Source organism: Rhipicephalus sanguineus, chromosome 11 (assembly GCF_013339695.2).
Source record: "Rhipicephalus sanguineus isolate Rsan-2018 chromosome 11, BIME_Rsan_1.4, whole genome shotgun sequence".
NCBI lineage: Eukaryota > Metazoa > Arthropoda > Arachnida > Ixodida > Ixodidae > Rhipicephalus > Rhipicephalus sanguineus.
Window position 1 is genome coordinate 61,124,446 of NC_051186.1, and position 27,005 is coordinate 61,151,450.

General features: G+C 49.3%; 2 protein-coding genes across 2 annotated transcripts; both read left to right on the forward strand.

Moving 5' to 3' along the window:
* Positions 1 to 23,198, forward strand: LOC119374002 (tissue factor pathway inhibitor 2; the record flags this gene model as incomplete). Its single annotated transcript, XM_037644064.2, is given in 4 exon segments — positions 1 to 194; positions 16,683 to 16,895; positions 22,060 to 22,245; positions 23,019 to 23,198. Coding segments are annotated over 4 exon segments (634 nt in total), but the record flags the coding sequence as incomplete, so codon positions are not given.
* Positions 23,199 to 25,414: 2,216 nt separating this feature from the next.
* Positions 25,415 to 25,948, forward strand: LOC119375076 (collagen alpha-1(I) chain-like). The gene has a single exon (XM_037645273.1). The coding sequence runs from the start codon at positions 25,415 to 25,417 to the stop codon at positions 25,946 to 25,948; it is 534 nt and encodes a 177-aa protein (XP_037501201.1).
* The last annotated feature ends 1,057 nt before the right edge of the window (positions 25,949 to 27,005 follow it).

A 27,005-nucleotide genomic window follows, 5' to 3' on the forward strand; every position in this document is an offset into this window, starting at 1 on the left:
TCACGAAAGCGAAGCTGCAAGGCTATCACGCAAAAACAAAATGTATGAAGCGATGTCCCTTTGAATGCTACGAACCATTTTAAAATACTTTCCTTTGCAAACGTCTCAACGCTAGGCTCAGAAACATTCTCCCATAGCAATGGGACCCCTCTACAGCAGTGTTGTTGTTCTGGTGTTCATCTCCCATGTGTACGGTAAGTCATCATTCGCGCAATTATAAGTCGTTGGCCTTCTATCAAATCAGGATCATTCATGCCTTTGAGAATTTTTTCAAGAAACTGACTTACTATAATTGCAAGATTATGATCCTAATTACAGGCCTTGCACTTTTTAAGGAGTGTGACTAAAGAGCATGGAGTACCCAAGATAGTGGTGACGTCGAAACCGAGTTTCAAAACTTTTAATCTTAAAAACGTTATAACAAGCACGTTGACGACTGTGATAAACCAAAATAAGTGCGTTATCTTAATAGTATTTAAGCGTCTCACCTCTTAGCTTTCGTATTCAATTATTGTAGCATAATTATTGCACCTGTTCGGCCGTTTTAACTCACTTCGGTTGACAGCGCACTAATATGACCACGGCAGTTGCCATACTTTGAATGAGTCTATCAATCTGGTGCTTCATTTGATCACGAAAATATCGGCATCCAAATTTATCAAGAATAAATGTTAAATATTTCTTCTATGTTACCAAATGATTAGTGCGGCATTTGAACAAAGCCAATAAAGTTGGTGCCCCAATCTCTACAAAACTAAATTTTCTCGCCATTTCGTGTAGTAAGTTCATAACTAACTGCATCATGTGTAACTCAGTTCTACTGTCAATTATAAGAAATTACTCAATAGCGTGGTTACTATAAAGGCTATCATCTCTGCTCCTCCTGAATCCCAAGGAACATTAAGGGGTACGTATTCTTCAAGCAATCGAAATGACCACTAAATACCGAGGTGTGGGCCTAAAATATGTGCCAGGACGTGGTATTTGTCAGCAACGTCATTTTGGAAATGTACGGTACTCACGGATTCAAATGACACATCAATTTTTTTAGTAAAGCGACGGGTATTCCCAACGGCTCGACATAGCAAATCACGTCGCGACGAATCTGGTCTCTAAAGCTGATATTAGCTCTCATCTATGCGTTCTAGTCAAAATTACGCCGATAACCCTTACAAAAATATATGGTGCTCTCTATAAAGTAATGGAAAAGGAAATGCGGTTGCTTTATAGACAGCACCATGCTTGACGTCTGCATCCCAGGTCAGTGGGCATGGGCTGAAGATTGCCTTTGCGAGTGCTTGATGCAGCTTGAGTTACGTCGGCGAAAAGCTGGCGGAGATACAAAATTTCAAAAATATATTTCTCAAGTTAAAAATGCAATACCCTTTTGTAACTTTGTCGATGTTCAGCTAATACATAGAGCTTTCAAATGAAGTGTAGTGCATATTTTTACTCCGACCCCCAAGGCAAGTTTTTTGACGATGAATACAGAGCTTTTCTCAAAAAAAGTGAAATTCGCAATTTTTTAGACAATTTGCTACACCTTCAGCGACTAAATTATTTTTCTTTTGTAGAATATCGAACAGGCTTCCAATATATAGTTAATTTCTATCCTTTGAGCTTGCCTTGTTCCTAGAAAAAATATCAAACTTTGCAACTTGATTCAATATTGCTCGTGCGAAAAGCCCTCGAAGAATCGATATACATAAATAAGTCATTATTTCTACAGTTACATCACTTCATTAGCTTGCCGGAAATACCATTTCATTGAGCGCATCCTATAAACGCCCTTTGAAAAAAATTGTTGTTTGATGCCCTTTAGCTCAGTCGGCGCAAAACTACACTCTCTCACAAACAGGCGGGAAAATTTTTGGCAACAGAAATAAACGAGCAGAACGAGTTTTGAACTTCAAGAAAAGCGTGGAAATTTTTTCAGCCATATTTGTGATGATTGGAAAAACGCTGGGTGATTTGGCATGGAATGACCCATATATATATATATGTATTGTGAGGAAGAAGATCGGCAAGCATGAAGGCCCATCGCCATCGGCTGGCACAGACCGACAATTCGCTCTCTGGCTACGCCTTGCGCGCTGCTGCTACGATCGTCGCTCTCGTAGAATCCTCAATAAACCCCCCGTAACAAGTGGTGGAGCTGCGGGGTAAGCAAACCTGGAACTACGCAACGGGAAACTCAAGCCCGCCTCTACAATGACAGAAGGTGGACCAATGTAGCAGCAACAACCCGGTGCCACGGTGACTACCGTGCTCTGCCCTGGCCCGTTCCCTCAACGCGACCCACCAATCTTCAGCGGTGCAGAAGAGCAAGATGTGGAAGACTGGCTCGCTGAATACGAACGAGTGAGCGTGATAAACCGCTGGGACGACACAGGAAAGCTCAACTACCTGTCATTTTACTTGAGCGGTGTCGCCAGCGTGTGGCATCGAAACCACCAACGTGACCTCCCGACATGGGCTGCCTTCAAAACTCACGTGACGGAGGTATTCGGGCGCCCCGCCGTTTGCAAGCTTCGAGCTGAGCAACGTTTGCGTGCTCGTGCGCAGCAGAGCGGTGAGAATTTCACAAGCTACATAGAAGACGTTCTCGACCTATGTAACCGCGTTGATGGAGCAATGACCGATGCCGAGAAGATTAGGCATATCTTGAAAGGAATCGAAGACGATGCCTTTCAGATGCTGCTGGCGAGGAACCCATCAACAGTGTCTGACCTAGCCAGCCTTTGCCAAAGCTTCGATGAACTGCGCAAACAAAGTGCAGCCACCCGCCAATCTCTACCACCCGCGACTTCAATGTCCGGCTTGGCTGTTGCTCCCGATCACACGTCCCTGCTGCAACAGATTAAGGATTTCGTTCGAGAAGAAGTCGCTCGTCAGCTTTCGCTGATGCCGCTTATTCACGGCCAGTCGAGTTCTCCATTGGCGCCAGCTCTCCAGAACATCATCAGGGATCAGGTAGCCGATCAACTTCCACCTTCTCTCCTTCAGGCTCCAACTGTTGCTCCTCTGACGTACGCTGAAGTCGCTTCGAGGCCTGTGCTACAAAGTTACGGCCCACGTCGCCCACATATGCGCCCGCCAGTATCTCCACCCGCTCGACCAGCAGTACAGTACGCACGAGCTGAAGATCCTTGGCGCACAGAAGACAACCGTCCTATCTGTTTTCATTGTGGTCTTCCTGGGCATGTGGCACGTTACTGTCGCTTTCGTGTACCGAACGTTTCGAACAATATGCGTCCACCATGGGTCACGTATGCGCCACGTCAGCCCCGCCGTAGTTATTCGGACGACCACGAATCTGCTCCTGTCGCTGAGGCAGCATTCTCCTCCCGCCGTTCGCCTTCTCCTCACCGCCGTTCCCTTTCACCCATGCAACGACGGCGGAGCCCTCTGCGCCAGGAAAACTAAATAGCGCAGTTCAGGAGGCAAGAACTGCGGTGCCAGCGAAATGTCTAAGGCCTCAAATTTCCCCGAAGAACGTCATTGATGTCGCCATAGAAGGAATACGGACGCTAGCCCTCGTCGACACTGGCGCTGCTCTTTCAGCAATTGATGCCCGCATTTGCCGCCGAATCGGAAAAGTAACGACACCACTTTCTGGACTATCTCTTCGTACCGCCAACGCACAGCACGTCGAGCCGTCCGGCGCCTGCACAACCCGTGTCGTCATTCAGAATGTCGTCTATGTGATCGAATTCATCGTGTTGCCATCATGTTCTCACGACGTAATATTAGGCTGGGATTTTCTCTCTACGCATCATGCGATCATCAATTGCGCCCGCGCCGAAATCGAGTTGTTTCCGTTTTCATCAGATATTATCAATGACCACACAGACTCTTGTTGTAAAATCTCAGTTTCCGAAGACACCGTCATACCGTCCTGGTCTACTGCTCTTGTCAGCATATCTTGTACTTCTATCAACGACGGCACCTTGTTTTTCGCACCCTCTGACCTTCTACTTCGCCGCCGATCACTACCACTGCCGTTTGCCGTCCTTCAGTTCAATTCTGGCACCTCTGTGATGTACGTGTCAAACCCAACGGCCGCACCAGTCACCCTGCGCCGCCGTGAAAGCCTAGGGAGAGCCGAACCACTGCCATCTTCTTCAATTTTCGACATCATGGAAGACTCCGCTGACCTGGCCGCCCTTGAGACCTCACCTCCTCAGTCACTGCCGCGGTCTTTCACACCATCTATTGCAAGCGACCTTACGACGACGCAGCGCGACCAGCTTCTTCGCTTGCTCGAAGGCTTCTCATCCTCGTTTGACTCCCACGCAACGTCGCTTGGCCGCACGACGGCTGTGTCGCACACCATCGATACTGGAAGCCATGCGCCCATTCGACAGCGTCCTTGCAGAGTATCGGTGAGCGAAAGGCGCGTTATCGATGAGCAGGTGAAAGACATGCTCCAACGTGGTGTCATTCAACCTTCCAACAGTCCCTGGGCCTCTGCAGTCGTCCTGTTTCGGAAAAAAGACGGTACCATACGATTTTGCGTCGATTATCGACGGCTTAACAAGATTACCCGAAAGGATGTGTATCCGTTACCCCGTATTGATGACGCCCTGGACTGTTTGCAGGGTGCGGAGTTTTTTTCTTCCTTGGATCTCCGCTCTGGCTACTGGCAAGTGCCAATGGCTGACGCTGACTGTTCGAAAACGGCGTTCGTAACACCAGACGGATTGTACGAATTCACTGTAATGCCGTTCGGTCTCTGCAACGCGCCCGCGACCTTTGAACGCATGATGGACGGCATCCTGCGCGGCCTGAAGTGGCGCACTTGTCTATGCTATCTTGATGACATTGTCGTCTTTTCCCCATATTTTTCGACTCATCTGCACCGTTTACATCAAGTTTTGACCTGTCTCCAGAATGCTGGCCTGCAGCTTAACTTGAAAAAGTGCCAGTTTGCGGCTCGAAAACTGACTATATTAGGCCACGTTGTCTCCAAAGAAGGCATTCTCCCCGATCCTGCTAAACTCCGAGCCGTATCCGATTTCCCAAAGCCCACTACCCTGAAAGCACTACGCAGCTTTATTGGCTTATGCTCATATTTTCGTCGCTTCGTTCGCAATTTCGCTAATGTCATCGCACCCCTGAATGCACTTCTCCACGGCGACAATGAACTGTCTACCTGGTCGGAAGCCTGTGATCACGCGTTTACGACTCTTCGCCGCCTGCTTACGTCTCCGCCAATCTTGCGCCACTTGATCCCAGCGCACGGACAGAAATTCACACTGATGCCAGTGGTGTTGGCCTTGGTGCTGTGCTCGCACAACGTAAGGACGCCAACACCGAATACGTGGTCGCCTATGCCAGTCGTGTGCTCACGAAACCTGAGACCAATTACTCCGTCACAGAAAAAGAGTGCTTGGCTATCATATGGGCTCTTCAGAAATTTCGCCCATATCTTTACGGTCGTCCTTTTGACGTCGTAACGGACCACCACGCTATTTGCTGGTTGTCGAACCTGAAGGACCCGTCAGGCCGCCTCGCTCGTTGGGCTCTCCGAATCCAGGACTACGACATCCGCGTCGTCTATCGCCCTGGCCGCCGACACTCTGACGCTGACGCCCTTTCTCGTTTTCCCCTCATATCAGACGACAGCACTTCTACTCGCGATCAAGATATGTCGCCGCTTGACATCCTGGACATGGCCTCAGAACAACGAAACGACCCATGGATCGCCACCATTTTGAACTTTTTGTCAAGCCCTCCGACAGCGTCGGCACCTCGCGCACTGCGACGCCAGGCACAGCATTTCGCTATCCGCGACGGACTTTTATACCGCCGCAACTACCACAACGACGGCTGCACATGGTTACTAGTCGTACCCCGTAATCTTCGTCAAGAATTGTGCTCCGCTTTCCACAATGACCCACAGTGTGGTCACGGTGGAGTGTCTAAGACGTACATGCGGCTCAGTCGACGATATTATTGGCGGGGCATGTACAACTTCGTCTGCAAGTACGTCCGCTCTTGCATCCCCTGCCAACGACGCAAACCAGTCTCGCACCTCTCCACAGCACCTCTCCAGCCACTCCCATGCCCACTCCTCCCGTTTGACCGCGTCGGCATCGATTTATACGGGCCCCTTCCATGCACTGGTGCTGGAAACCGATGGATTGTCGTTGCCGTAGATCATTTGACCAGGTATGCTGAAACCGCCGCCTTGCCTGCTTCAACAGCAAAAGACGTTGCATCGTTTATTCTACACAACTTCATTCTTCGCCATGGCGCACCTCTTGAACTCCTGAGTGATCGGGGACTTGTATTCCTCGCGGACGTGCTGCAATCCCTCCTATCTGAATGCCAAATTATTCACCGCACTACTAGCGCTTATCACCCACAGACCAATGGCTTAACTGAACGATTTAACCGGACCCTTGGTGACATGTTGTCTATGTACGTTGCCTCAGACCACTGCAATTGGGATTTTGTACTTCCGTTTGTCACATACGCGTACAACACCGCCTGCCAAGCCACTACCGGGTTCTCACCATTCTTTTTGCTTTATGGCCGCGAGCCCTCCAGCACGATTGATACAATTCTCCCGTATCACCCCGACCCTGCTGACTGCCAACCTGTGTCTGAGCTCGCCCAGCACGCTGAGAGATGCCGACAACTTGCCAGATCTTTCACCTATGATGAACAGTGTCGCCAAAAACTGCGCCATGACTCCAAGCCACCTCCGGACCCTTTTCCTATCGACTCCCTCGTGTGGCTTTGGGTGCCTCCAGTTGCTGCTCCCGGCCTTTCATCTAAGCTCCTTCCAAAGTACCACGGACCCTATCGCGTGGTTGCGCAAACCTCCCCTGTCAATTATGTGGTCGAACCCGTTACGCCATCTTCCGATCTCCATCGTCGCGGGCGAGAGACAGTCCACATTGACCGCCTCAAGGCATATTATGATCCTTTGACCTCTATCTAAGTCGCCAGGATGGCTACCTCTCCATACCGGGGGTGATTGTGAGGAAGAAGATCGGCAAGCATGAAGGCCCATCGCCATCGGCTGGCACAGACCGACAATTCGCTCTCTGGCTACGCCTTGCGCGCTGCTGCTACGATCGTCGCTCTCGTAGAATCCTCAATAAACACCCGTAACAATATATAATGTGATGAGGTTTATTGGTGTAATGAAGTCGCGACGAAAAGGGATCGTACGCTGACACAGTGCAAGGCTGGCAAACGGCGGCACAGGCTCTCGCGCAATCAGAACGCGGGTCGTTTCTCGTCCTCCTTCACAGGCGCATACTCGGTCGTGCATCTGCTCCACTACAATACCTCCGGGGTGAAGCGTAGCCATCCTGGCGACTCAGGGAGTACGTAAAATGAGGGGGTCGTAGTAGGGCTTGAGACGGTCGACGTGTACGGTCTCGCGTCCTCGACAGCGCAAATCTGGCGATTGTGTGAGGGGCTCGACGATGTAGTTCACCGGCGAGGTGGCACGAATGATACGGTAGGGACCATGGTACCGCGCCAGAAGTTTAGAGGAAAGGCCAGGGACGTGGGGGGGGGGGGTACCCAAAGCCAAACAAGGGAGCCAGGAGGAAACGTAGGGGCTGGGTGATGAACGTCGTCATGTCGCGTCTTTTGTCGACCTTGTGCTTCACCTGTCAGGGAACGAGCCAACTGACGGCAGTCTTCGGCGTATCTGGCGACTTCAGAAACTGGAGTGCACTCAGAGGCATCAGGTCGGTACGGAAGTATGGTGTCCAGTGGGTGGGAAGGTTCGCGGCCGTACAAGAGAAAGAACGGGGAAAAGCCGGTAGTCGCTTGCGTCGCGGTGTTGTAAGCGAACGTAACGAAAGGTAGTACAGTGTCCCAGTTGGTATGGTCTGAGGATGTATACATCCTCAACATGTCGCCGAGTGTGCGGTTGAACCGTTCGGTGAGACCATTTGTCTGTGGATGGTAGGCGGTGGATTTCCGGTGAATGATGTTGCATTCAGCGAGGAGGGCTTGGATGACCTCCGACAGGAACACGCGACCCCTATCACTGAGTAGTTCCCGCGGAGCACCGTGGCGTAGAATGAAGCTGCGAAGGATGAAGAGTGCAACTTCGCGGGCGGTCGCTGTCGGGAGAGCTGCAGTCTCAGCGTAGCGTGTCAGATGATCGACGCCGACAATAATCCACCGGTTTCCAGAGCCACTATACGGGAGGGGGCCGTAGAGGTCGATACCCACGCGGTCAAATGGGCGAGCCGGGCACGGGAGCGGCTGCAACGTGCCAGTAAGGTGTCGCGGAGGTGTCTTGCTTTGTTGGCATGTAGGGCAAGACTGAACGTATTTCTGCACAAAGCGATACATTCCTCGCCAGTAATATCGCTGACGCAGCCTTTCGTAGGTTTTCAGGGCGCCGTTGTGAGCACTTTAGGGATCCGCGTGGAAATCCAAGCAGATGTCAGAGCGTGTATGGCTAGGGACAGCAAGGAGCCACTTCCGACCATCTGGCATGTAGTTGCGGCGGTACAGAATGTTGTCTCGCACGGAAAAGTGGACTGCTTGACGGCGTAGCGCTCTCGTCGAAGGGACAGCAGACGGATCGGTAAGGTAGTCGAGCAACAAGGCAAGGTGCGGGTCTTTACGCTGCTCCGAAAGAATGTCATTGGTGCTGAGTGGTGACAAGGTGGTAACGTGGGGTGACAGAGAAGCCACATCTGGTGTTATTGGCGAGCGGGAGAGTGCATCAGCATCCGCATGCTTGCGGCCGGAACGATATACGACACGAATATCGTATTCCTGCAACCGAAGTGCCCAACGGCCCAGGCGTCCCGACGGGTCTTTCAAGGTGGAAAGCCAACATAGGGCGTGGTGGTCTGTAACCACGTCGAAAGGACGGCCGTAAAGATACGGGCGAAACTTCGTCAACGCCCAGATGATCGCCAAGCACTCCTTCTCTGTCACGGAATAGTTTAATTCAGCCTTCTTTAGAGCACGACTTGCATAAGCGACAACGTATTCACCTTGGGTGCCTTTGCGTTGCGCCAAAACAGCGCCAAGACCGACGCCACTTGCATCGGTGTGAATTTCTGTGGGAGCAGTGGGGTCGTAGTGACGAAGGATAGGTGGTGAGGTCAACAGGCGGCGCAACTGGCGAAATGCGTCATCACATGCAGGTGACCATGCAGATATACCTTTGCTGGTGGCAAGCAGACTCGTCAAAGGTGCGATGATGGACGCGAAGTTACGCACGAAGCGGCGAAAATAGGAGTAGAGGCCGACAAAACCTCTGAAGGCTTTCATCGATGTGGGCTTTGGGAATTCGACGACAGCTCGAAGCTTATCGGGATCCGGAAGAACGCCGTCTTTGGAGATGACATGTCCCAAGACGGTTAGCTTCCGTGCTGCGAAGTGGCACTTCTTGGTGTTAAGTTGTAGGCCCGCAGAAGTTAGGCACGTGAGAATTTCGTGCAGACGAGCAAGGTGTGTCGGGAAATCTGCTGAGAAGACTACTATGTCGTCCAGGTAACACAAGCAAGTCTTCCACTTGTGGCCGCGAAGGATGGTATCGATCATGCGCTCAAATGTTGCAGGCGCGTTGCCGAGCCCAAATGGCATGACGTTGAACTCATATAGGCCATCGGGCGTTACAAAGGCTGTTTTAGGGCGATCACACTCAGCCATTGGCACCTGCCAATACCCAGAACGCAGATCCAAGGATGTAAAGTACTCGGCGCCTTGCAAACAGTCAAGAGCATCGTCTATTCGCGGTAGCGGGTAGACGTCCTTTTTTGTAATCTTGTTTAAGCGGCGATAGTCGACGCAAAATCGAATGGTGCCATCTTTTTTCTTGACCAATACCACAGGTGATGACCAAGGACTTTGAGAAGGCTGTATGACTCCACGTTGAAGCATGCCATCCACTTGCTCCGTAATGACGCGGCGCTCTTCGGCGGAAACGCGGTAAGGCCGCTGTCGCAGGGGCGAGTGGGAGCCGGTGTCGATAGTATGACTGATAGTCGTGGTGCGGCCTAACAAAGGTTGTTGAAAGTCGAAAGTAGAGATAAACTTGTCAAGGAGAGCAACAAGTTGGCGGCGATGAGAGGGGGAGAGGTTGTCGTCAATGGCGTTGTCGAACGCTGACGAACTTGATGGCTGAGATACAGGAGTGACTGAGGCAGTGTGACAACATGTGGTGTCATCGGGAAGATCAAGATCATCGATGTGGTCGACAGGTTGTACAGATCCTAAAGTTTCACCACGGAGTAAGGCAATGGGGTATAGTGGAGTGGTTATACATATATTCAGTGGGAAAGTTCAGTGGGTCCGGTACGTATAGGAAAACAAGATGGTGCACGTACGAGAAAGCAATACTTTATGCCTAACGTATCGGCCGTGGCACGGCCGAAACGTTAGGAATAAAGTATTGCTTTCTCGTACGTGCACTGTCTTGTGTTCCTATATTATATATATATGTGTATATATATATATATATATATATATATATATATATATATATATATATATATATATATATATATATATATATATATATATATATATATGTAAGGTCCGGCGTGTCGAGAACGGGGGGATAGTTGTGTCTGAACCCCAGAAGGCGGCTTCCAAGAAGCCAGCCTCGGAGTCGAGGACGAAGCGCGGGGACAAAAGAACACTTTCCAGCTGCCCATAACCGTTCGGACAAAAAAGACGCGCCCTATTGACAATCGGTTTAACGACCAACGCAGCGGCCCGCAGCCCCGCGGGGGGTCCGCGAAGCGGTGCGAAGGAAGCTAAGACTGTGACAGCAATAAATCTCGGATAGCATCCGTGAGCGCCTGTCGACGGAGACGAGATGTCGCCGAGTACGGTGCACGTGGCCCAGTAAATCTCGCAAAGTGTCTGTTAAAAGCCTGTCAACGGATACGAGATGGTTCCGAGGAGGGATGGCATGGCTCCGCTAGTTAACCGGCCGCACAGTGTATGAACACGAGCAAGGTAACTGAACGGCGCCACCATCGTGTATGTTTCTTTAGTGCACTTCTGAGAATGTCGTTTGCCGGACGTCTTCCACGTCTCTCTCTCAGGCAGGGGGCTCAAAAGGCTTCAGAGAGAGAGGGTGGAGGCCTCCGGCAGACCAATTTACAGTTGACCCAATAAGCGGTCTGAGCGATTTTGATTTGCCGTGGGGAAAACTGGGAGGAGCAATGATGGTGTTAAAACCTGGCTCCCGGCTCCTCACGGGGGTTCTTGTCGCAGGAGCGGTGCTATGCACTTGTCGGCTCTGCCGAGTTATATTGCGAAAGTTCCAATGTACATAGCTGCCATGTAACCTTGTATATATACCCTGTATATAAATATCGAGTTGTTTTGCAAAGAAGGGAGTCGTCTCCATCCTTGAGAAGTGTGAACAACCACGATATGAGGCAAGGCAGCTACGACCAACCTTCCACTCCCTTCTGCAACTGACAGCGGCTACGCAGCTGAGAGAGCTCTGCTCTGGAATCAAGAGGGAGTGGGGAGAAGGTGTGTGAATTTACTGGCGCAGTCGAGACAGGATCGAGACAACGACGACAAGGCACGCTCTGCGTACCAAGGAGTTCGTCGTGCTGCGGAGGAGACGCAGGAAGAAGGCCAAGACGTTAAGCGTCAGGCTGAAGCAACGAGGGAGCAAGCCACCGAGCCAAAGGAGTCTGCGGCCCGGTAACCATCGACCCAAGTAGGCGGTCCGGCGACACCTCAGGCGACGGCGAGGGTCTGGCGACGGGCAAGGCGTGACAACAGCGAGCGGCGCCTTCACAAGTGGTGAGTCCTCTGGTGTTTTTTCACCTCAGTGGTACCGCTGCCTGTAATTTTGTGTGTTATGGACACGAGGTTCGCTCATTTGAACCCCGACAGGCGTTCGCCAGCGATGAGGCGTGGGTCAGGGTCGGAGGACGAGGGTGTCCAAGGAAACCCACAAGTGGTTGTCGCGCCGGAGAGCCAGAGAAATGAGCATTTTGGAGAACTCACGCCAGAGCGCAGGCTGGAGGAGTTGCGGGCTGAGATGGAGAAACTGTCGCAAGTCATCAGCGGTAGCGCTCGAGACAGCGAGCTCGCGTCCGGAAGGCAGGATCGATGTGGTGAGCTGAGACGCTATTCAAAGGTGCTCACCGGAGTGCTTCCTAAATTTCCAACCGAGGCTGAAGCACCGGTGTGGTTTGAGTCGGTCGAGAGCGCCCTAGAAGCTTACGAGGTGCCGAGGGAGTTTTGGGGACAACTTGTTTTCCCGTTAGTGGCGGAAAAAGTTCAGTTTTTGTCCACACGACTTAGCCCGGCAGAGCACAGAAGCTATCAGAAAGTCAAGCAGACAGTTCTTGACGAACTTAAACTGTCGGCAGGTGAATACCTCAAAAGGTTCTTGGGGTCAGGAAAGCGGGCAAACGAAGGCTGGAGACCATTTGCAACGCGCCTTGAGAGCTACCTGCACTTTTACCTTGACGCGAGGGGTGTCTCGTCGTTCGAACGGTTAGTAGAGTTGTTGGTCACTGACCAATTAAAGAGAAACCTGTCAGAGGAGGCACTGAGGTACGTGACACTCCAAGAAGGTAGGCAGTGGGTTAATGCGCCGGAGCTAGCCGCGTCGCTGCGCACGTTCGAAGAAGCGCAGGGGATGAACAGCGCGGCGAAGCAGAAGGTGTCGGAGTCGCAGAGCGCGAGCATTTCCAAACTGGACACACAGCCAAGTTCGCGTGGCGGGGCGAGAAGTCCAGGCGCGGAGACGAAGCCTAAGCTTAGGGGCTGTTACGCGTGCGGTGCTACGGGGCATCAGAAGTGGAATTGCCCGATGCGACAGCAACAAACGCCAGATGTTTCGGGTGCCAAGAGCGAAAGCTTAGCCGCACGGGTGTTGGTGGGAGAGCCAGTGGCCGCACACAGTGAGCTTATTCCCGTGTCTCTCGACTGCAAGGATATGCATATCGGAGCAGTCCTGGACACGGGAGCGGAGATTACTGTGTTGCGGGAGAGCGCGATCCCACCTGAGATGGTGCACTCACACGGAACAATTAACTTAACATCTGCTTTTGGCGAAACCGTGCAGGCAAAGCTCGCGGTGGTTCCGTTAGCGATGTCCGGTGGATGCGGCGTTTGCGCTGACGTGAAGGGAACGGTCCCCGTGCTTTGCGCGCTAACTGACCGGCTGACAGCACGAGCCGATTGCCTGCTGTCAGAAAAAGCGTGGAAATCGCTGAAGGAGGAGGGCGCTTCAGAGAGGACATCGAAAAGCGCGGAGGAAATAGGCGACACACAGCTGACGCCCGTTAGCGGCCTGTTGCCCACAGGCAAAGTACAGAAGCTAGAGATCGAGAGCCCGGTCTTGGAAGCTCAGGGGGAAATCGCGACAATGGAGGGGGTAATCACCCAGGCAGTCGCGAGGAGCGGGGACGACGAGGGCCCTCAGGGTAGCCGCGCGTCGTCCGGTGAAACACAAGCGGCGGGCAAGAAAGAGACAAGCGCGTCGGAGGGATGTCGCGAAAAAGAGCAGGCCGGCTCAACGCTGCAGATAACCGGGGCGGGACAGGACGGCATTGTTGAGCGACCCCGCGAGCGCTCGTGTTTTGTGCGGGTGCCAATAGGGCCCCGAAACCTAGTGCGAGGGAGTAAATTGCGCCCGCGTTGCCCGAGAAACGAATTAAAAGGCGTATTCTTCGAGGAGGGAGATGCGGCTAGCGATGTAGCATGTGCGCCGATGCCGGCAAAAGCGCAGGTCGGAAAACGGAAGCGCGGCCAAGCCAGCGAGGGTTTTGGGAAGCACGGGGGGCCGCTCGGCGGTGAACCCAACGTGACTTCAGGGAGACAGCGCGAAGATGTTGTGCGAGCGGGCTTTACCCGAAAAAGTAAGCACTTGAAAGGGGAGACGACGGGGCAAGTAGACCAGCTTCTCGAGTTGGGGGAGTGCAGTGTGACGCGTCCGTCGGTACGCGACTTGGGGCGCGTTGTAGGTTCCAGTTGTCATGCACCTGACCCTGAGAAACGTGCGGTGAGCAAAAGGTTGAGTTCGCCGGCCGCGGAAACGGAGCCCCGGGACGTACTAGGTTTGTGTGGACACTACCTAAGCTACGGGCAAAATTACGCGGAAGCAGCTAGGCCGCCCACTGAACTAACGGGAGGGCGAGTTCCGAACCGAATTCCGGGTACCGCAGGGGCTGAGGGGGTGTCTCGACGGCACGGAACCGCACTGTGTGAGACAGCGTCATTGATAAGATCAGATCTCGAAAAGCCATATTGGCTCTTCAGAAACGTGTTCGCAGCCGCCACTGAGGCCTGCCTGTCGCAACGCGCGGAGAACGGCGCTGAGACGTCGGTCGCGTTTGAGCGTCACGGGTTTTCTCCAACGCAAGCCCGCGAGACCTTTGCAGTCAGCTGGGATTCGAGAGTTCAGTCTCTGGCTCTTCGACGCATATATGACCGTGGCCTCTGGCCACCACCCACTATCATCCCTGACGCGAACACATTGTCAAGGGCACCCAAGGGGCGCTGGGGATATGGCAGCGGTGCCTCAGGGGCTGATAAGACGCGAGAGGACTAGGCACGTGGTAGACACTCGTGTAATGAGGAGTGACGTGCGGAAACACTGAGACATTTGATGAACACTATGTGTTGAAGTGTGCGTGTTTCAGTGGAAGTGTATGTTTTTTTTTGTGATTTCCCAAGCATTCGCAAGTTTTCTTGTTGTTTTGATTTGCTTGTGTTATTGATTTTACTCGTGTATTCAGTGACCTCCGGTCATTGTGGGTTTGTTTGTTTAGTTATGATGGCGACCGTTCAGCACGGCTTTAGGGGTACTGTGCGTGTCGCGGAAACGCCTGTGGCGTTCAGAGAAACAGCGAAGTGCGGCCGCGGGCTCGGGTGACGTTTTAGCGCCGTCCCTTTTTTTTTGTTGTTATTCACGTAGCTACACTGGAGCGCGTACGTGAATCTTAGGAAGGGCGTGTAAGGTCCAGCGTGTCGAGAACGGGGGGGATAGTTGTGTCTAAACCCCAGAAGGCGGCTTCCAAGAAGCCAGCCTCGGAGTCGAGGACGAAGCGCGGGGACAAAAGAACACTTTCCAGCTGCCCATAACCGTTCGGACAAAAAAGACGCGCCTTATTGACAATCGGTTTAACGACCAACGCAGCGGCCCGCAGCCCCGCGGGGGGTCCGCGAAGCGGTGCGAAGGAAGCTAAGACTGTGACAGCAATAAATCTCGGATAGCATCCGTGAGCGCCTGTCGACGGAGACGAGATGTCGCCGAGTACGGTGCACGTGGCCCAGTAAATCTCGCAAAGTGTCTGTTAAAAGCCTGTCAACGGATACGAGATGGTTCCGAGGAGGGATGGCATGGCTCCGCTAGTTAACCGGCCGCACAGTGTATGAACACGAGCAAGGTAACTGAACGGCGCCACCATCGTGTATGTTTATTTAGTGCACTTCTGAGAATGTCGTTTGCCGGACGTCTTCCACGTCTCTCTCTCAGGCAGGGGGCTCAAAAGGCTTCAGAGAGAGAGGGTGGAGGCCTCCGGCAGACCAATTTACAGTTGACCCAATAAGCGGTCTGAGCGATTTTGATTTGCCGTGGGGAAAACTGGGAGGAGCAATGATGGTGTTAAAACCTGGCTCCCGGCTCCTCACGGGGGTTCTTGTCGCAGGAGCGGTGCTATGCACTTGTCGGCTCTGCCGAGTTATATTGCGAAAGTTCCAATGTACATAGCTGCCATGTAACCTTGTATGTGTGTGTGTGTGTGTGTGTGCGCGCGCGTTACTGAACCTTAAATTGTCCTATTGCAATCCATGAGTACTATACGTAAGGAAGCAGTGACATTCTGTTATGCGAAATACATCTGTACAAAAATACATAAATAGACCAACGTTGTGGAACGTGGACCGCAAGCCATGTCTACAAAAGGCAAACAATTGCACGCTTAAAGCAGCAGAGGGATTCAAATACCGCTGGGTCTACCCTTTTACCTGCTGGTTTCCCAATGAGCACATTTAAAACAGCCTCTTCTTCTGTATGTTTGAGACAGAAACACACGTCTGTTGCATCCGGTAGTTAAGGTCGATGGCCATGATGTCATACATCCTGTGTATTGTACGGTAAATGGCGGCGAGCCTAAGGTGCATATGCTTTGAAGGTGATGCTCTGGCGTCTAACACTTGCATGTACAATGGCTTTGTCGTAAAGTGTCACGGGAAGTATTCCAGCCACCGCTTATTCTTGTGGCGCACTGGAGGTTTTTATCAGTGTGTTCATACAATTGCTCTCCATCTCTTCTATCTTTATTCAGCCAGGACCACGTGCCCATTCTCGTGAATAAAGATTACTGCCTCACATATTTTTCTTTAGAAACAAACACCATAGGTCTAAGAGGTCTACTAAGAGATATACCTGAAGAAAATTGCAAGTCATTGCCTTAAATATTAGCGTTGCGTAAGATTGCAGTATACGCAACGTTTTATCTTAAGTTCCGAAGCAGCCGACTGCCCGCTCTAGACAAGTGCGATTCTGACTGTACAACTTACGTGTTCGTTAGCGTTGCACATTACTCGAAGCTAGTTAAAAAAAAAACATTTTTGACGAAGGACGTGCTAGCAAATGGCAAAATATTTTTGAAGCTTTGCAACACTCCGCAATTGCCGCAGAACCTCTGAAACCGTGTGTCATGCGCAATACCTATCAATGAAATGCCTCTTTGCAGCTCTTCCGAAATTGGGTTTCCCATCGAAGAAGCCAGCAGTTTATCGACCTACGTACTGTCTCACCCTACCATTTAATAGCAACTGCATGCCCCTAACGCCACTGTGGTACTATGACCCTCAGCTGAAAACCTGCGTGCCGATAAGTGCTGGATACCGTGTCGAGGGAGCCAACAAGTTCACCTCCCTAAAGAAGTGCTCGGAAATGTGTGAATGTGAGTTGTTACGCAATGCCTAATTTGAGCTATAGAACATCTTCATTAATTTAATCGCAAACAGCCATTCTCTAACGTCTGAAGGTAAAAGTTACAATTGTAGTAAATGTTTGGGTAGAATAAAGTTCTGAATTACAGCAAATATTCTTTCAGGTACTAAAAATACCAAGCAACACATTTCTCTCATATTCATTTGCCGCAGTTTTCTTTATGTCCGCAGTAATTTTTAGAGCACCACAGTGTTCATCATGTCACAAGTATATTCTTCCTGAGAATGTAAGCAACCTTTATCAGGTTTCTCGGTCTGCATTCCAAAAAAGAGTGCATTACAATTCCACGACAAACGAACAAAACGCTGTCATGCTATGACCTTTCTATTATGACTTTACCTCCCCTAATACTCGCCTTCTTCACCACTAGTGAACTGTCCCAAGTGTAGACAGCTGCACTCTAAGGCAAAAGAATGTTAGAAGGGTGTGTGGTTCGTCCCTTTGGGGACTAATGGAACTGCCACAACCATTAATCCTTTAAGGACTAACGGCGCCGGGTATAACCATTAGTACACTCTAAGAAAGAAAATCGAGTATTTGGAGAGTATTTCTGCCACACAACAATAATCGTCATCCACTTCGCGTACTTTCCTCGCGTTATCACCGCGGTCCCGGCACTTCCCGGTCACGAAAGGCGTGCGCGCTATGAGCGTGGCATAGCATTCTTGATAGGAAATTGACGAGAGCCGGATTTTCAAGAAAGGAAACGCGAGCTAGCCAAGTGACGATTATTGTGGTGTGGCAGAAATACTCCCCAAATGCTCTATTTTTTTCTTAGAGTGTACCCACAGACCACCCCAACGGACTAACATTTAGCCCTCACATTTACGCCTTACCGGGCAACTGTTATTACCCGCAGATCACCTCAATGGACTGACATTTAATCGCCACATTTACACCTTACCGGGCAGCCGTTAATCCCAGCAGTTGCACCTCGCCAGATGAACGGTCGGTCCACACAAATGCTCCATTTGGATGAACTTTTATCCCCAGTTCAAATGATACGTCGATCACCAGGAAGAATTTTCGGGAGTTATTATCCGCAAGGTTTAATACTTCTTTCCAGTGTCTTTTTCAGCGGTGAGCAACAAATAGGGCGGAAAAGAACACGCGACAAAATATTTATTCATGCGTGTATCACTGCTCCCGCAGTCAATGCGACAACGAGCAACAAAAGTGAGCCAATAAAACGTTTTATTTTTCTTGATACATTTGAAGTTTCTGCTTTCTTTCATTTAATTCCCTGTAAAATATCCGTACAGATCCAGCCGCATTGTCATATCTCGTACGGTCCTTTTTGTGAAGCTACCCCAACGGAAGCGATAGATGACCGGTGTTGCACGCGCCAGCGCACACATCATTCTGCACGTTGTGGACCAGGCTGCATCCTGCAAAGCACAAAAAAGATTGAAAATAGTTAGTCGCACGTGAAACAGAGGATGAAGATGCACGCACATGGTAAATACGTGCGAGGTGAAATAAAAACAAACGTCTAATTTATGGCAAGCCAATAATTTCACCATGATGTCATACATCATCGAAGACGGGCGCATTCCGAGCCACATAGCGCAACAACTCAAGTGCGACAGCCGCAGCCATCACGCCGCGGCACCGCCAACGAGTCGGCGACTTTTCTGCTAGCGGCGTCGTACAGCTAGAGCAAGCCCGCGAGCCGCCGCTGCCGCCAGCAAATCTCGAGCAGAAGAGCGAGCACACGCGGGCCCGCCGCCACGAACGGCACCGAGCTGCTTGAGGGAAAGCCACGAGAAAGCCGACGGTAATGGCGACCAATTTCCACAGTGTTCCTCGAGCGAGCAGCAGTGCAGCGAGCGAACGCGGGGCCGCCGTTCTGCTTGCGAGCGAGCGTCAAGGAAGTCAATGGTGATGGCGATCAATTTCCACAGTGTTCCGAAGCGCAGCTAAAGGCAGCTGTGGCTGAAGCACCCACCAACCGACGCCGGTGCATTTCAAGCGCGTGACATGCAAGTGAGATCGTTGCCGGCGACCACAATTTGTTTGGGACGAATCGCAGAACAGCGGCGAGGCCTCTTCCCAATATCGCGAGCTCGCAGCTCATCCCCGTTGAGCGACCGGGCGGTCCACGACAATGGCGGCCAATATCCAGGCGGTCACAAAGCACAGGCGAGCTAACACCCAAGCCGGCCCTCGCGGTACATTTCGTGCGAGCCATATACAACACGATCGAGTCCGTTACCGGCAATCGCGAACAGTTTCGCGCACGCGATAGACACGGCAGTATAAAGAGCGATCACTTACTTGTGAAAGAATACAGCGCCGATTTGTGCCTACAGTAACATTGAAATCATGGATCCGATAGGCCTACTGTCTTCTCGGCCGCCATTTCCAGCCGGTGGCGACGCAGTGCTGGGACTACGCTGGAGATATACAGCGCAGCGTCACGACGTGTTGAGACTAGCTCCAGACTTCATGGGTACGGCGAAACGTTATAGCATAATCACATGCTCTTCCACGCATATGTGTATATCGAAGGCATCGCGGCGCAGTTCCTAGATCGTCGAACTATCCGGGCGCGACACAACCGCCAACACGCCACCACGGAAACAAGTGGGAAGACTGACCGAAGAGCGAGGAGGACGGTTAGTTCCCTTGAGAACGGATCCCTTTGGAGACTAAGTGGTTTGCACACGGCACGTATTCCTCTGCGATTGCTCCTCAATAATCTATCCGTTAATCGCGCGAACCTATTGGGCTGCATTAATCCTGTTTCGGGTAATTTTGTCTTAGAGTGTACGGCTATCTCGAGCAGAACCCAGTATATGTACCTAAGCTATGTATTAAAATAGTGCATGAACACAATGGTTTTCAACAGGAATATTCATTTCAATGTACTGATTTAGGTGACAAAGTTGCTTTGCGATTAGGAAGTGAGTATCTTACTTTGCGGCATTGTGCAAAATAAATATTTACATTCCCGCCATGTGTTTCCGTACTCCATCATCATTTGTGCGTTTGCGGCTCGTCATATATGATACTGGCGCCGCTACTGTGCTGTGCTTCTTGCAGGTCGACCAAGTAAACGAATAAATGCGGTTCATTCAGTAAATATGAATCTGTGCTTAACATTCACCCGTTCTCACACTTCCGACGAATATTTTTAGCATGCTTGACTCAGACTCAAGATCAACGAACTTCTGATGGTACAATGGTATTTATGCGAAAATAATGACTATAAGAGATGTTATGGTGTAAATGGAAGAAACTACCTAAATGAGTTAATAACAGAGCTCTAATGACCATGGTAGACTCACACTCACTCGTAAAATCTCGTTTAGACGATCCCATGTGTGTTAAAGGCGCAAGCCTGGACCTTCAAGAGCCGGAGTGCATCGACTCATAGGAAGTTTCTCGTCTTTGGTGAAAGACTAAAACAGAACATTTAGGCAACATTTTTCTCTAGAAATTATGCCGTATTGCGAGAGTGACATGAACGAATGAATGGATGAAATGAACTTGAACATCTGAAACAGTGTTCGCCTGGGTGCGATTGTCCCTCAATCTAGGAGTCTTGTAGTCGCGATCACCGTAGGGACGGCGTTTCTTCCAGTGATGTCACCAGAATGCGGTACTGCAACAGTATGCTAGTTCCGCGAAGAATGCTGAACTGAAAAGTTCATACTATTGGCTTCTGCATGTTTCAGAATGAATTCCACCCGCGATGGAGTTGCGACACGTTGGTGCACGGTTAGTTAATCAGAAGATATCTATCTCATTGCAGCGTTACTATTGTTCACAATTCGATCTGTGCACCACTATAACCACCACCACCACAACCACCACCACCACCACCACAATAACCTTTAATTTTAACGCGATAGCGTTAAAGAGATCATTGCGCAGAAATTGCGGTGTCGGCATCGGTCTTTTGTTGTGAGTAAAAATTCAATGTCCGTGAGCGCAAGCTCTGGATAGATGCAATTAACTTTAAAAAAGTGATTCGGTTGCAGTGGGAATTGAACCCAGGACTTCTACGTGATAAGCAGGCGTTCTACCACAGAACCACTGCCATTCTCGAAATTGTTCCAGAAAGAAACACTATATGAATGTTATGTAGTGCGAGGATAATATTGTGTGGTAGAAGCGCAGAATTACACCAGGTATCAAAACATGTGAAATGCGCAACGAGTGGTTGGTTTAAAGGTTCACCAGCTGCAAAGTACTCAGGCATAATTAATTATCTTTATCAATAACAGCCTCAACAACGTGTGCAGATGTACAAGGGCGCGCGTTGCTTTACGGACGCGTCGTGGGTACCTCGCCAACTCGGAAAAGGAAGAATTTGTCGTAGTGGGCACTTCGCAAGTGCACTTGCAGATAGTTTGAAATGGCCAGTTTGCAAGCGCAATGATGTTCCTTCCTTTTCGGCATGGTTTAGGTGTCCACCAAGAAGCGAAGATAGGCTAGCGATTAGGAAGGCGTTGCGAACAGGGTCCAACTATGCTATCACGTTCTACTCTTGAAGGCGAAGGTCAAGCATCCTGCCACTTCTTCCGAAGTGATCCAGTACTCAAAAACCTACGGCATGACACGTCATTGAACATTCTCGTGACCACGTTGGGAGATGATTGAGGCTTGAATTTATGACACCTTTTTGAACAGAGCTAACAATTTCTCAGCCTCCTCGTGAGAATTTGAAAACGACAGCATTAATCTTGCTTAAGTGAGACTAGACGCATTCTAAATACTTGATAACGCAATTCATTTTCTTGAAACACAACAACCGAACATAAAAATTGAGTTCCAAGGTTTTACGTGCCATAACCTCGATATGTGCTTATGAGGCACACTGTAGTGGTGGCAGTTTGTTATTGGCACCTTCTGAGTTTCTTTAACCTGCGCCTAATTGTAAGTTTTCGGGTTTTTTTTTTAATTCGGCCCTTGGAAATGCAGCCAGCATAGCCTGGAAACGAACCTCTATCCTCGACAATATGTTCCGACTTATGCAAAATTATACGATTTTTTATTGCACGAGAAATACATAGACAATTTTTAACACATTCACTAGAACGTGTTCTAAGCTTGGTTACGCTTTTTAACGACAACGACGCTGGTAATCATATTTTATATACTTTCAGCACGCGCTAAGGTCACTTTCAAGCAGTGCCTGACGCCACCAACCACCACTGCCGGTGCTGTTCTGAGATATGCCTGGTACTTTGATGAGTTCACAAAATTCTGCAAAATGTTCACATTCCACACGTGCACTAATACCAACGGCAACTACTTTGCGAGTGAATTGAAGTGCGAGTCGGTGTGCCTCCGTGAGTACAAACCTAATGATTGTTCTGCGTCAAAAGACATGTCTTTTGAAAGCTCTGTCTGTTATTTTTAGGCTTTGCGAAACTGTCATCTCTTTAAAAAGTTCAAATTTCAGTAGAAGAGAAGACATGATGCTATCGCGTAATTCAAGAAGCGTCGGGTAACACATCTTCACGCAGGAAATCTTCTCCATAAGATTGCTTAGAGCTCCTGCAAAATAATTTCTCTATTGATATAATATTAAGAAGTATGCACATTCCTTCAATGTTGAGCTAGTAACATGTTGAACCCTAACAAATTTTAGATACTGTTCAAGCAGGAACGCTCCTAACAGCAGAAGTGTTCATGGACTGGGCCTGACGACAAATCAGTGTCCGCGTTGGATGTCACGCTCCGGTTCCCATATACACTCGCAGATGGTGTGTCTCTACACTTCACCGGGTTGCTATTCAGAATCTGAACTTTTATCCACAAGCTATGGGCAGGAAAGCTGGGTAACTGTTTGGTTGCGATAGAGCACTATCCGAGCGCGCCCTTAACTCAAGTCCCCTCTTTAAAAGCCTCTTTGTGCCATGACCCATGACCGAAGTATTTAAGTTCGCATCGTGTGAAATAGGTTCTACGCGCTTTCTAAAAAAACTATATTTCCCCTCATTATACACGTAGTGTGATGTGAATGTCAAGAAATAGACTTCTCTTGAACTTTTATAAATTTTTGCGAATTCAAGGTACTAGTTCATAGTGTATCTAACCACCAATCTATTATTATTTACAGCGAAAATGAAGCCGACGCCTCTCTGCAGCGCGGACCCCATTCGAGATACATGTCTTTTCCAAAGGAAACACTTTTTCTTTAGTTTCAAAAATAACACATGTATGCAATTCCCAAAGAAAGGTTGCGGGAAAGGAAGTAACAGCTTCGCCTCAATGGCTAAGTGCATGGACACATGCAGTTGTAAGTGCTTATATTTCTCTATATGCATTACATTTTGTTGGCTTGGCAATCAATGTGATGCAACACATACGGTGCAGTCACTCCGCTGTCCTGACCAAAAACAAAATACAGAAGTTCAGGCGGCGACAAAGGCAATAAGGGGTGACATCGCTTCAAACAATGAATGTGCCTGGGCGCTTACGTTTGACTTACTGCTTGACTTGGTCAGGGAAGCAACTCCTACTACAGCGAAATCCTTCGTTCAAAGCTATCTCAGCACTTTATATTCGTGGTCGCTCTACCGAAAGCTCATTTCTTACGCGCCAAGTTATGATAAAGCAGCTACATTATTCAAGACTCTGGCAAACAAAATTGATTCTTTCTGTTTTGCATAACTGTGGCAAAGTCATACGCCTTTTTATTCGATAAACTCTTCACTCCGGCAAAAATAGAAAATTCTAAATCGGGCAGACAAAGTACATAGTCGGGCTTTCCGAGAAGCGTCTTCACATGGTGATAAGCGTAACTTAGCATGTATCACATTTATAGGACCATAGAAATGTTGGGCCTCACTTGTCTCGTACATTTATTGCAAGTGGGTTCCTTGAGTTCCATATTTGACCTCTGCAAACAATGCAGAGGTCAAACATGGAAGATTACATAAAACTAACTTACTGCAAAGAAATATGAACTCCACCAAGAGCAATTCAATGTCTTATTGAGGCGAAAGCCTAATGCGGACGTTAGCTTCAGCTAAAAGCCAGCGTCGACACGAAATCATGCAACAGGTCAAATGACCACCCGAGCCCCTTGTGGCTTGAGGCACGCAGTTGCGTGTTTCTTTCATCTTTGCAGATACATGGCATTGAGGGCTACAAAGAAGTGTCAACTGACACTTTAACTAGCACAACTGACACTTTTAACTAATTAATATATAACAAGACGACACAACCAGAAAGTTGGCTCCTATATGCTGCTAAGGTGCATAAACTAGTTTCAGAGGACAATAACATATTTAAAGGTCTCATTCTACGTGTGCAATACCCAGGTCCTTGAGCGCCATAGACCTTCCATCTCAACTCATATAACTATTAAAACCAAGTAACTTCAGTCCACTGAATTTCTAAGACCTAAGCTCCCGAACTGCTGAAAAAAATGGCAGCGGCTTGGCTCGGCTAGGCCCGGTTATGCAAGCAAAAGCTTGTTTACTTGGTTATCCTTGTTTACATGTTGTTTAGCCTCGTACCGAAACACAGTTTGCCAACCGAACGATATGGCTAGTCGAACGCTCCCTACTGGGTGCACTCACTACCATCGTTTTGTCAGTTTCCGAAGCCGTCGTCGCAGTAGACGCGAGAAACGCCAGGCCCCTAAACCAACAACAGAAGCTCGCGCTCGCCTGCTGCCCTGTTAATGCCCTGCTAGCAGATGTGCGCGCTCCTTGCGTTTTCACGTCGGATGCTCAGGAAGGGCATTCAGGTAGACAGGCGACCTGACGAACGCGTTCGCTGTAGGCTTGTGCGCAACTGCAACGCCACAAGTGAATTTCGCACGGCTTGTCCCGGGGTATGCGTTCTTCGCTTCAAGGCCCCGCGGAGTTACACAGCTAAACTCGCTCGACTAGGCCAGTTGGCGGCATTCCCATAAAACACATGAATAGATTATGACCTTTCACACGACGAAGGTGTCTCACACAGGCAACTATTAGGAAATAATTTTAAGGATAATTTCTTCCTGCCGAAATCGCTGAAATAGTAATCCACATTTCTTTATAAATATTTTTGTGTCTTTGTCACGTAAATGTAAACTTTTTTTTTCCGAATACTGCACATACACGCCACTTTATATATAGAGGATAACAACTACGGAAATTAAAACGGATTAAAAAGCAAGCGTGGTTATATGAGCACATCACTGGAGTTATTTATAAACAGTAAAGTAGAGGTGTTTTCTAACAGACAAACGAATAAACGTTCGTTGTGGTGATGCAGCTATGTTGCATGATGCATAGAACCATGCCGTCATTTACTTTGTCGAAGCGAGCATATATGATCTCGTGTGAGGTTTTTCAGTAACTTCGGTTTTCACTGCGGTGTGACTTGTACTATATTGCGTACATAAAGATTTAGCCACATAAGCACTCAGTATTACGTTACATATCTGATTTTAAATGAGAAACATTTTTTTCTTATGAATAACACGCTTTTTTTTTCTTTTAGATAATAATTAAGTCTACGATGGCCTGTTTCAACTGTGAACAGAAGCATCCAAACGAGCTGCCGCCTAATGAAAAACCAACAGGGCCAACCATTATGGGGCCTGTTATTCCTTTGAATCCAACTGGCCCGTCCATGCCGCATAGCCCACCGATCGCACAGGGCACAGCAGGCCCAACTGTGCAAAATGGTATACCAGGGTTGCCTAGTGCGTCCGCGCCACAGGGCAAACCCAGCTCAACTATCACTGGTGGTCCAGTCCAACCCACCCCACCCGCGCAATCAAGCTACGGAAACCCAGCTGGAATACCAGCTCCACCTGGTACACCCACACTACCGGGTACACATAGCTCAAATCTCCCTGGTACCGTAATACCACCCACCATGCCCACGCAGTCAAGCCAATCAATCCAAGTTGGAAAGGCAGTCCCAGCTGGTGCACCCACTTCCCAGGGCCCACCCAGCTCACCTTTGCCTGGTAATCAAGCTCCATCCATTTTCGCCCGCGAGACCAAGCGGGCCAACGCCCCTTGTAAAACCAGCTCCGCCTGCTAAGCCCGTACTTCCGGGTAATACCGGCGGACCCGGTTACCCTCCTGTACCCGTTCCCACAAGCAAAGCCAATCAATCAAGAAGAGCAGCCTTACCGTTAAGGGCTGGTTTTCACAGAAAATAATATCGCAAACTGAGCTACTTGATGCCCTTTAATCTTCGAAATCGTGTAGCGCTCGCACAAACAAGGACAGTAAAGCACGAAAAGGCAAGTTGAGATTCAGCGTTAGTTATATTTCTGCCTGTTTTTTTTTTATTGATATGATATATAAGGAGATGTTGGCGCACAATTATGGCGCCGGCTACACCTTAGCCCTTGAGTGAAACTACACATATCTTAAAGTAAAACATACAAGGCAGTTCATGTAAAATAGAACACTCGGGCACACATATGCAAAAACACACTTATAGGCACATATCACAAGAAAATGATAAAGAAATGTTCCAAAGACAGCGAATGAAGTCTCTGATAATGTCCGTCGTTAATATTTGGTCCGACCAGCACAAAACAGCAGAGCACACGTCTGGTCTTTAAGAAGATGTATTCGCTCGTGAGTACATAACAGTCGATACGTTATTCACTTCAGCACACACATATGATGGGTGTCATATGAGACTGCGCATAATAAGTACGACATGTGTTACACAAATGGAAGTTCGGTATTTCTTAGTACTTGTCAGCAATGCCGCTGTCTTGTAAGAAACGTGATAACGCTTTTAAAGCTTGCGTCTGTAAAATTCTAGTTGGCCACGGGCCCAGAAGTTTCCTCAAGCTAAACGGTCTGCGGTCTAATGCCAACAGTTCCGATTTAAGACGGCGTCGCGGCGTGTCATAATGTGGACAGTCTATGAGAAGGTGACATACGTCTTCATCTATAAATCCACATTCGCATTCGGGAGTTTCAGCTCTACCAATTCTGTGCAAAAATGTTTGTGTAGCGGTGCCTAGCCTCAATCGGTGAATAAGAGTTTCCATACTTCTATCTGATGCTAGCGTAATTTTGAATTCAATGAATGGATCGATGTGATATAAATCACAGCTCTTGTACTTTGGTCAAAC

Coding starts and splice junctions, on each gene's coding strand:
- LOC119375076 (XM_037645273.1), top strand. CDS start 25,415: ATGGCCTGTTTCAACTGTGAACAGAAGCATCCAAACGAGCTGCCGCCT.